The sequence below is a fragment of the Ipomoea nil genome, unplaced genomic scaffold, assembly GCF_001879475.1.
Source record: "Ipomoea nil cultivar Tokyo-kokei standard unplaced genomic scaffold, Asagao_1.1 scaffold3195, whole genome shotgun sequence".
NCBI classification, from domain to species: domain Eukaryota; kingdom Viridiplantae; phylum Streptophyta; class Magnoliopsida; order Solanales; family Convolvulaceae; genus Ipomoea; species Ipomoea nil.
In genome coordinates this window covers 4,912,190-4,922,070 of record NW_017619623.1, presented here as the reverse complement: position 1 = coordinate 4,922,070, position 9,881 = coordinate 4,912,190, and the positions used below count along the sequence as shown (strand labels likewise).

Genomic DNA, 9,881 nt, shown 5'->3' with positions numbered 1-9,881 from the left:
ATTACATGCATTTATAGGTGAAAATAGGTGCACTTATAAGAGATTTTACGTGCACTTCGATGTTCAATTATTTACGAAAATGCCACCGCATTTTTTTTTTAAGTTATTAGATCTGGACACGTGTCACGCGCTGATTCGTTCACATTTTCTTCCGGGGGCACTTATTCGCACCTGAGTGCGTCCCTATATATATATATATATATATATATATATATATATATATATATATATATATAATTCAGCATAAAAGATATTTATACCATTTGAATACTTATTCAATTCCTTAGTTAACGTAACCAAACAATTGAATAGAATTTATATTCTATTCCCTTCCATATAGAATAACATTTCAATTAATTCAAAATTCATTCCGTGAAAGAAATATGCTGTAAAAGCAATGTTTACACACAGTACAAGAGTCGCTAATATTTATGAATACTTGAGAACTTTTTAATATTTTAGTAACAAAGGGAGTTAGGATTTAAATAAATGTATTGTTACAGGGAGTAACAATTAGCTCAAATGGATGGAGTGATGCAGGGCATTCCGTTAATCACATATACGATATGCTTTACATGATGGGTCGTGATGATATTCTTGTTGGTGTGGGAGGAGAGGGTGGAATACTTGATGATGGTACAATTTTAGCAAATGTAGGTGGATATCTCCCTATACTTGAACAGGTAATCCGCCTTTCTAAATAGTCACTTGAATATATATTAGCACTTTTAATTTTATTTGCAAGGACTTTAATTAATCTTTTGTTTGTTTTCCTAGTTTTGGTGTTTGATTGGAAGATAGTTTATTTGTAGTCCAAAGTGTCTAAAATGCATAGTTGGTAAAAATTTTAGTCAAGTGATCGACATTTTGAAGTAAAAGTGGAATGTTAACGTACAATTGATGGATCAGGGAGTTGGTACGATTGGATATTGTAGATATCGACAAGCTGTTCCTGTAGGCATTGGGGGACGTTTAGATGTTGACACAAATTTTGGGTTGAGAAAGGGCTTTCTTCCTCAGGTACGTACCAAATTTAGTATCGAAGTTTTGTTATCTTATAGACTGTCCCGAGTTATATGGTGTTGGGCTTGTCCCTTACTGACCTTTGTCCAACACATATATAGAGTAGAGGAGGTGATGGAACTTAAAAAGTGCAGGGAAAGAGAAGATATCGGCCCCTTGGGCAGCCCACAGCTCAGCAAGTATTGGTTGATACTATTTCTGGTGGCCCAACCAGTGTATTGATGACTGGAGCTCATACAAACTTGGCTATATTTCTTATGAGGAATCCTCATCTGAAACAAAATGTAGAGCACATATATGTGATGGGTGGCAGTGTGAGAGCCGAGTTCCCAACTGGCTGCGGCAGATCTTGTGAATGTGCTAACAACGTTGGCAATCTCTTCACTGATTTCACTACTAATCCTTATGCAGAGTACAATGTTTTTATGGATCCTTTTGCTGCATACCAGGTGATGATACATACATGCATCTCGGATCGCATTCCATCACGTCTTAAATTATATCTAATTCATAAATATATTATTATTATGTGGTCTTACAGGTTATTCATTCAGGAATTCCAATTACTCTTGTTCCATTGGATGCCACAAACACCATTCCCATAACTGCACAGTTTTTTGATACCTTTGAGCGTAATCAGCATACATATGAGTCACAGTACATTTTCAAGTCCTTGAAAATGGCTCATGATACTAGCACCTATACCAATGATCATCAATTCTACAAAGTAAGTCTCTCTAACTTATATCTTTAATTGATTGCTTTGTAATGCAATAATGAATAATGATATGCAATGCCTGCAGAAGTACTTCATGTGGGACTTATTCATGTGTGGTGTGGCTGCTTCAATAATGAGTAAGCAGGCAGAAAATGGCAAAGGTGAAAATGAGTTTGCAGAAATGAAGTACATGAATATCACCGTAATTACCTCGAACCAACCCTATGGTGTGTCTCATGGATCAAATCCATTGTTTGATGGCTGCAAGACTCCAAAGTTTGAGTTGAAAAGAGATGGAGTCCATAGTGGGTATATTCAGACTGGTATTCGTGATGCATCTTGCCTTGTCAAAACTCGCACTGGAAAATGCAGAGTATGTATATAATTTTATTTATGCTACATCAATCAACTCATACATTCTGAATAATATTATTAATTAATTAATGAATCAGGATGGGTATACACCAGTGGTAGAGGGTCAAGAAGGTGTGCCAGTTCTTGTTGCAGTCAGAGCAAAAGCCAACCGTGATTTTCATAGCCCGTTAGACAGAGAATTCTTTATCAACTTCTTGGATGTAATAAACCGCCCAGAACAAACTGGCAGGTTCAATTTCACAACAGAATATCCTAACTATAAACAAGTAGTTTACAAACCAGATCTTAGGGGAAAACAACAAGTTGGGAAAAATGTTGTGTTTGACATGGACATGAGTGCAGGAGACTTCCTAGCTCTCTTTTATCTTCTTAAACTTCCTGTGGAGGTTATCAATCTCAAGGTGCATTTCATAGATTTGCCTTTAACTATATATTCTTTTATTTTGTGATAATATAATGTTCATATATATATATATATATATATATATATATATATATATATATATATATATATATATATATATATTCCCTGCATGCAGGCAATTCTGGTGAGCCCAACTGGGTGGGCAAATGCCGCAACAATTGATGTAATCTATGATGTGTTACACATGATGGGTCGTGATGACATCCCGGTGGGCCTTGGAGATGTATTTCCAGTGAACATTACAGATCCAGTTATGCCTGGTGTTGTTGGAGACTGCAAGTACCAAAAGGTTATCCCACATGGTAATGGTGGATTTATTGACTCAGATACTCTATACGGTTTAGCTCGTGATTTGCCTCGTAGCCCTCGAAGGTAAACTAATTAAGCTAAGCTTCTTTAATTTTCCTGCCTGCAAAACCCTACGTCACTCAGATCAATCATTCTTAATTTCCTCTTTGCTAATTAATCTCATTTAATTTGCAGATATACAGCAGAAAATTGTGTGAAATTTGGAGCTCCACGCGATACTCATCATCCTGAACTCCGACAACCTCTTGCATTACAAGTGTGGGAGTCTGTGGTGAAATCCCTTCATCCCAAATCCAAGATTACCATTTTGGCAAATGGTCCACTCACTAACATTGCAAAGATTGTTGGTGGTGGTGAGAGTATGTGGTCTGCTATCCAGGCAAGTAGTAGTTATATATATATGATTCATTCAAGTGTATATTTAATTTGCAGGATGTTGGGCGGAGTCCAGTAAGGGCCAAGTTCAACATAATGTGACTAGGGAAATTGTTGGGCATAAGCTGGTAAAGGGACAAGTCCAACCATAGTTCTTGAAAATGTGTTGCGATATAAGGAAGTAAAGTTACTCCTTCACTACTAGCTATATCTTTTGGCCTAAGTAGAGTGTTGGGTGGAGGCCGGTAAATGCCAAGTCCAGCATAATGTGACTAGGGGATTGTTGAGCGGAAGCCTATAAGCGCTTGATCCTAATACATGATGGTTTTCTAGTTCTACTAATTTTTTTTTGAGTAAATACCTAAAATGGTCCCTCGACTATACCTAAATTCACAAATTGGTCCTCGACTTTCAATTTCAACCAATTAAGTCCTTAACTTTGCAATTCTAACACAATTTGGTCCTCTGTCTATTTGACTGTTTGTTGACCGTGATCGACGATCTCCAGAAGAACCTTCAGCTCTCGTCGGAGCACGTAGAGGCCTCCAGGATGAGTTGCATCGGTTCAGAAACACGTCGCCTTCTTCGCTCTGGTATGAACTCAACTACATTGAATCCAAAGGGAGGATGAAAAAAGGCGACCGGATGATATAGACAGTGGATTCAAATGTAACAGTGCGGTCTGAAAATGCAATCGGAACCTTAAAAACCCGACGATGGACCATGAAATTACATATATATCCTCAAAAATCACAGTCAACAAACAGTCAAATAGACTGAGGACCAAATTGTGTTAAAATTACAAAGTTAAGGACTTAATTGGTTAAAATTGAAAGTCGAGAATCAATTTGTAATTTAGCTATAGTCGAGGGACCATTTTGGTTATTTACTCTTTTTTTTTTTTTTTTTTAAATAAAAATGAGATTCGATTGTTCATTTGAGTTGTACTGTGGTGCAGGAAGTAGTAGTTGTTGGGGGGCACATCAAGACCAGTAGTAATGACAGCTCGAACGAAGGAAATGTGATCAATCTTCTGCCTTCAAATAAATTTGCAGAACTCAATATGTTTCTTGATCCTTTGGCGGCAAAAACAGTTTTCGCATCAAAACTCAATATCACTCTCATTCCACTTGCCACACAACGCAAAGTGAGTTCATTCCTCCAAATCTTATCTGCACTCAATCCGAAGGAAACTCCTGAAGCAGTGTTTGCTAAACGTCTGCTGTCAACACTACATCACCTGCAAATCAAGTCTCATAGATTTCAACACACGGTATGTAACTTCAATTCTACATACCAACTGAACGATGATAGATATATAGAGTGTTAAGATAAGCACTTACCACTACACCAAAAGCTATAGTTAGTAGCGAATGCGCAACTTTATTTCCTTATAGACCGCCATCATATTTTGAAGAGTCTGGGTGCTCAACTTGACCTTTTAAGTCTTTTATCGGCTTCCGCCCAACAATCCCCCTCCACCGGGGACTAGACTTGAGGTTTACTGGCTTCCACCCAACATAGAGAGAGAGAGAGAGAGAGAGAGAAAGTTGAGTTACATACTCATCATTGATTATTTGTATCTATGTTGCATGCAGGGAACATTTGTTGGGGAAATCTTAGGATCATTACTTGTAGCAGGTGATGTTTCTGCCTTGAAACCAACATTTGGCATCAAGAAAATTAAAGTATGTGCAACAGGGGTAGAATCTGATGATGGGCAAATGGTTATTATTGATGAAAAGCAAGGCAAAAGAGTGAAGGTGTTGGAAAATGTGGATGCATCGGCTTACTATCATCTCTACGCAAATATACTGGGTGATGGCAAACAGTCTGCTGTAGTTGGAAGTTTTTTAGAGCAGACAAGAAGATGGAGTACACCATTGAATACAAGTTTAAGTACACTGTAAGGTTTGTTACGTTATACATGAAAGAGTAATACTACAAAAAACAAAATGACAAAACTTCAATTTTGACCTCATTATATATTCTCAAAATATATATGACTTAACTTATCTAATTTTTTGTAGCATAATCAATTTTAATCCTTCCCGCAGTTTTTGAATTAAGTTTATTAACTTCATGTGCATCGTTTTAAATTTATTACTTTAAAGTATATTGTAAAATTAGCTAAAAATGGTACATAGAGTGGTCAAATAAAGTTTTTAGTGAGGTTTACTTCTTATTCAGATTAGATCAAAGTAGATTTAAGTTTTCCTGAGTTAGAGATTTAATTCAATATATTATAACATTCATAACAGATTAGGGGTGGATGAGAAATTTATTTTCAGAATGTACCCTTTTAAGGCTTTTAAGTAGCCTTTGTCCCATATTGAAAAATGGGTATAGGTTTGCACTAGTATATATACAATCCTACTTTTTAAGGAGTATGAATTGTATAGCATGTAAACTCTGTCGCATGTAGAAGGGGGAGGGGGGAGAGTTGCAAATCAAATCCCAAAAAGCTTAACTCATGATTATTAACCTTTTAAATAAGGCACCTCGTAAGAAAGAGTGGAGTGTCTTGCAAAAGTAGCGGTGTCAACTCTCAAGCAAATAAAAATATGTGTCAACAGTAGTGTTTATCGGTTCTTAATGTACAAGTATCATAATTCAGATATACATAAGAACACGATTATATATTGAATTGAGAAATGCATCGTTCTTTCAATATGTATTTTCATATAGGTCAAATGAGAGACCTACTACGTCAAAATGTATATTTGACGTGGCTATAGATAATGAGAGTACATGGGTCTTAAAATGAACCCCATGCTCGAACCTAAACGTAGCAAATGAGTTAGGATTGAAAATTCCTTTTGTCCATATTTTCTTATATATTTGTTAGAGTGTGAGTCTAATACTCTAACTTATTTATTAGAAAATGAATTGGGTTTTCTGCCATGTTTGTTAGTAAATGAACTAGATTTTCTAACATATTTGTTAGAAAATAGTCTCGAACGTACGTAAAATCTTCACTTATAGTAAATAACAAATGTAGAAAGAGGTTATTAAAAGTAAGTTGATTCTATTTTACAAAATTATACTTGAGAACTGATAAATCTTCCTTCAAGTTATACACACCCTTATGATCCAAGTAAGTTTTTATATGAAAGATGAAAACCTGATTGTTCCATTGAGAAGTATAAGGCCAGATTTGTGATTAAATGTTATATGCAATGTGGGGGCTACAATTACTTTAACACTTATTCTCTCGTAAGTCGTAACGAGAATAAACTCTATTAGAATGATATTTGTCACCGCTGTGTTGCGAAACTTTGAAGTTCATCAAATGAATGTGAAAAAAACTTTCTTCAATGGCAAGTTAGATGAAGAAATCTATATATAACAACCTGAGGGCTTTATAGTTCTAGACCAAGAAAGGAAGGTTTGCATATTGGTCAAATCATTGTACGATTTAAAACAAGCGCCTAAGCAACGACAAGAGAAGGTTGGCTATGCAATGATGACCAAATGAGTTTGAGATAAACGAGAGTGATAAGTGTGCATACGTAAATGATACAATAGACATTTATGTCATTCTATGTTTATATGTGGATGATATGCTCATTGTGGTAATGATCAAATAATGATCAAATCTATCAAAAACATGTTAAATTTGATATTTGAAATAAAGGATACGAATTTGGCAAATTTAACCCTTGAGATTAAAATTTAAAACTGTCAGAAGTTAGGATGGTCTTGCGTAAAGCAAATCTTATTATATAGATAAAATATTTAGTAAATTTAACAAGGATGATAATCAATTAGGAAAGACGTCGTTAGATACTAACATACATATATCCAAATATTGATGAGCGTGCATTTCTCAAGTAGAATATACTAGGATTATTTAAAGTACAAATAAGCCACTGAACTATTTGGGAAAGAGCAATTAAGCCATCGAACTCAAATAATCCTCAAATAAGCCACTGAATTCAGGAAAAAAAAAAAAGAGCAACTGACATTTTTAACAGGTTACCTTCTCACTTTTGCTGACTGGGTTGCCACATATTTATTTTATTTTATTTTTCATTATTATATTATAATCTACATGGATTAATTTTAAACAAAATTTCAAATTAAACATCCAACCCTAAATTATCTCTCCCTAATCGCGACTTCTGGTTTTCCTCTCCTAATTAAAGGTGTGCATAATCATCTTAGCTTGAATGGATGAAAACTTTTCATTTGTGACTGATATTGAAGCAGTATGTAAACACTTAAAATGAAGATTTTGGAAAATTTTGAGGCCGTAAGTAAACACTTAAAATGAAATTCATATTAAATTTCATAATCAAAGTGTACAAAAGAACTAATACATTACCAAGTACTAGTTAATTGCACAAAGAACAAATACATCAATATGTATTGTTAATTAAACAAAAACTTCTACATCAATATCAATTGTACTGCATTGATTGTGCTTTCAAAATAAAGTATTGTCATAACAGCCCAAGTTGTCAATCTTCAATGTGTTTCCAAAAGAAAGTTCTATCACAGCAAACCATGTTGTCAATCTTCAATGTTCTACATGTGGTGGTTGGTTTGATGGAGTGTTACCAGGCTACAAAAAAAAAAAAAAATACATATACATTAAAATGAGTTGCTTGGAATATTTAACAATAAATATTGTGTCCAAACTTATTGTTGAAGACGCAGCTCCACCGGAAGGAAACTTTAGTCTATTATGTCCTTCTTGTCTACAAATGCAACACCACATAACTCGACCCTTCCTACTTAGTCGAGTCTTATTACTACTAGTTGGTGGACCTTCATTTTCTTCACGATTTCTTTTCTTCTTTGGCCTACCTAACATTTTCTTGGGACCGAAGCCAATATTTCCTCAAAAGTAGTTTTAGGCCAAAAGAGTTCTCCATTCATAGGCTGAAGGGCATGTGCATAAGTCCTTAGATATGCTTCATTTGAGTAGCATGGGTCAAGGTAATCCTCATTGTTCCTCCCCTTGTCAAAAATGACACATATATATAGCATGAGTACAAGGTATACCACTCAAATCCCATGCTCTACAGGAACATGTCTTACTTTAAAGCTTGACTTTGAACTGATGTCGCCCTTTCTTAATCTCATATCCATCATCTCCATTAAAATGAACCTAACAAGACAAATTATCATTCCAATTTAAGATAACATCATTTAATTTCATATTATTGAATAAACATTAGAAATAACTAACCTTCCATCCAATGCTTTCCTTTTTATTTTCAGTCACTTTCTTCATTATAAATGGTCCATATCTACCTTTCCAAGTGTCAATAGATTTCATCTTTCTTGCAATCCTTCTCCTAGAACCTACTCGAATGTCTTCAAGCATGGGAATAATTGGCTTGCATCTTGCCTTCACCAATGTTCCATTGAATGCCTCACAAAGGTTGTTATCTATAATGTCACATTTCACTATGGTTCTTAAATACTCCTTGCACCAAAACTTAGGAGGATATCGCTCTAGATCAGCTTTAGCATATTTGTCTCTCATTTGTAAAGCTTTAAGTTGTTCATGAAATTGTCCTTCTGTTGTTGACTTAGCGCACATCCAGAAGTGGTTCTTTAAAACCTTTCTTTTATGGCGCTTACTCCAATTTGCATGAATATGTCTTGCACAATTACGATGCTCCGAATCAGGAGATAACTCTTGGATAACAGTAGTTAAACCCTGAATAAAAAGCAATAATGTTTTTCAATTTAATAATGTTGGTAGCAGCAAATTAAAGTCCATGGTAGCAACAAATGAACATATAGTTTATAGTTCAAAATTAAGCAATAGGGTTGACAGACTCATATAGCAGTGAATACAATTAAACATAGTTGATTATTACTATTATATGGAATTAGTTAGTGGCTACATAGTGACAGAAATAAATGTTAAGCAGTGTACAAAAATACCTTCTATTGGTCACTAATAATGGTCCAGGGGTAGGTGTTGGTGATTCCCAAATCATTTTTAAGCAGCTTGATAAACCATCTCCAAGAATCTGTGTTCTCAATCTCCACCACAGCTCATGCAATAGGGTACATCTGATTATTTGCATCTCTTCCCACTGCAGTTAAAATCTCTCCCTTAAGCAACCTTTTAAGAAAACACTCCTCTAGTCCAATTATCCTCCTACATCCATGCAAGAAACCCCTTCTCAAAGCCTCTAAACATACATAAATTCTCTGGAAAACACAAGGACTCTCAGGTATAATCATACTGGTTTGAGAAGAACTTTGCTGCCAGGGTTAGAGTTTATACACTCTTGTGCATAGTCCCTTATTCTTCTAAATTGATCCCCAAAATTTGCGTTAATTTTTTTTAGCACTAACCTAAGTGCTCTTGTAACTTTGCTAATACTTACATTGATTTTCAATTCAGACTCAATGTGGTTTTTCAACTGTACATGCCCAATGCAAGGATCAACTCTAATTTTGTCCTCATATTTTTCTTCTATCCATTTTTTACTCACCAAACGCAAACTAAACTTTTGATTACATTTATGTTCTGCCTTAAGAGTCTTTAGTTGAAAACATTCATATCTCTCATCCCATGAAGCAGTGCAATAAAATGGGTTGTCTCGACACCAGCACATTTATACATCACTCTCATAGGATTACTTTTATAATAGCATATATCCCTCTTAAATTGCACTGCGTAGTCAA

At 35.1% G+C, this 9,881-nt stretch overlaps 2 protein-coding genes across 3 annotated transcripts in view; one reads left to right on the top strand and one right to left on the bottom strand.

Annotated features, from left to right (window-relative positions):
* LOC109168195 overlaps positions 1-5,244 on the top strand; it is an 18,312-nt gene extending 13,068 nt beyond the window's left edge. The window contains exons 2-12 of one of the 2 annotated variants that reach the window (XM_019317242.1): positions 504-683; positions 910-1,020; positions 1,158-1,341; positions 1,381-1,472; positions 1,565-1,750; positions 1,827-2,114; positions 2,194-2,517; positions 2,656-2,912; positions 3,024-3,228; positions 4,183-4,497; positions 4,823-5,244. In XM_019317242.1, the coding sequence (XP_019172787.1) occupies positions 504-683; positions 910-1,020; positions 1,158-1,341; positions 1,381-1,472; positions 1,565-1,750; positions 1,827-2,114; positions 2,194-2,517; positions 2,656-2,912; positions 3,024-3,228; positions 4,183-4,497; positions 4,823-5,134 (2,454 nt within the window). In that variant the 3' untranslated portion in view covers positions 5,135-5,244. Of the gene's footprint in view, positions 1-503; positions 684-909; positions 1,021-1,157; positions 1,473-1,564; positions 1,751-1,826; positions 2,115-2,193; positions 2,518-2,655; positions 2,913-3,023; positions 3,229-4,182; positions 4,498-4,822 lie in introns of both variants that reach the window. The other variant, XM_019317241.1, reaches the window with a different exon arrangement.
* A 3,027-nt stretch (positions 5,245-8,271) lies between these two features.
* LOC109168308 lies at positions 8,272-9,638 on the bottom strand. The gene is made up of 3 exons (XM_019317322.1): positions 9,129-9,638; positions 8,422-8,898; positions 8,272-8,340 (listed from the first exon to the last, which is right to left on the bottom strand). Exons 2-3 carry the CDS (start codon positions 8,776-8,778, stop codon positions 8,272-8,274), a joined length of 426 nt encoding a protein of 141 aa, XP_019172867.1. The 5' UTR covers positions 8,779-8,898; positions 9,129-9,638.
* Positions 9,639-9,881: the final 243 nt, after the last annotated feature.

Excerpts from the sequence above, each read along its gene's own strand:
- LOC109168308 (XM_019317322.1), bottom strand. The coding sequence starts at position 8,778 with ATGTGCGCTAAGTCAACAACAGAAGGACAATTTCATGAACAACTTAAA. Across the intron at positions 8,341-8,421 it reads AGGAAAGCATTGGATGGAAG|GTTCATTTTAATGGAGATGA; the intron begins GTTAGTTATTTC and ends TTGTCTTGTTAG.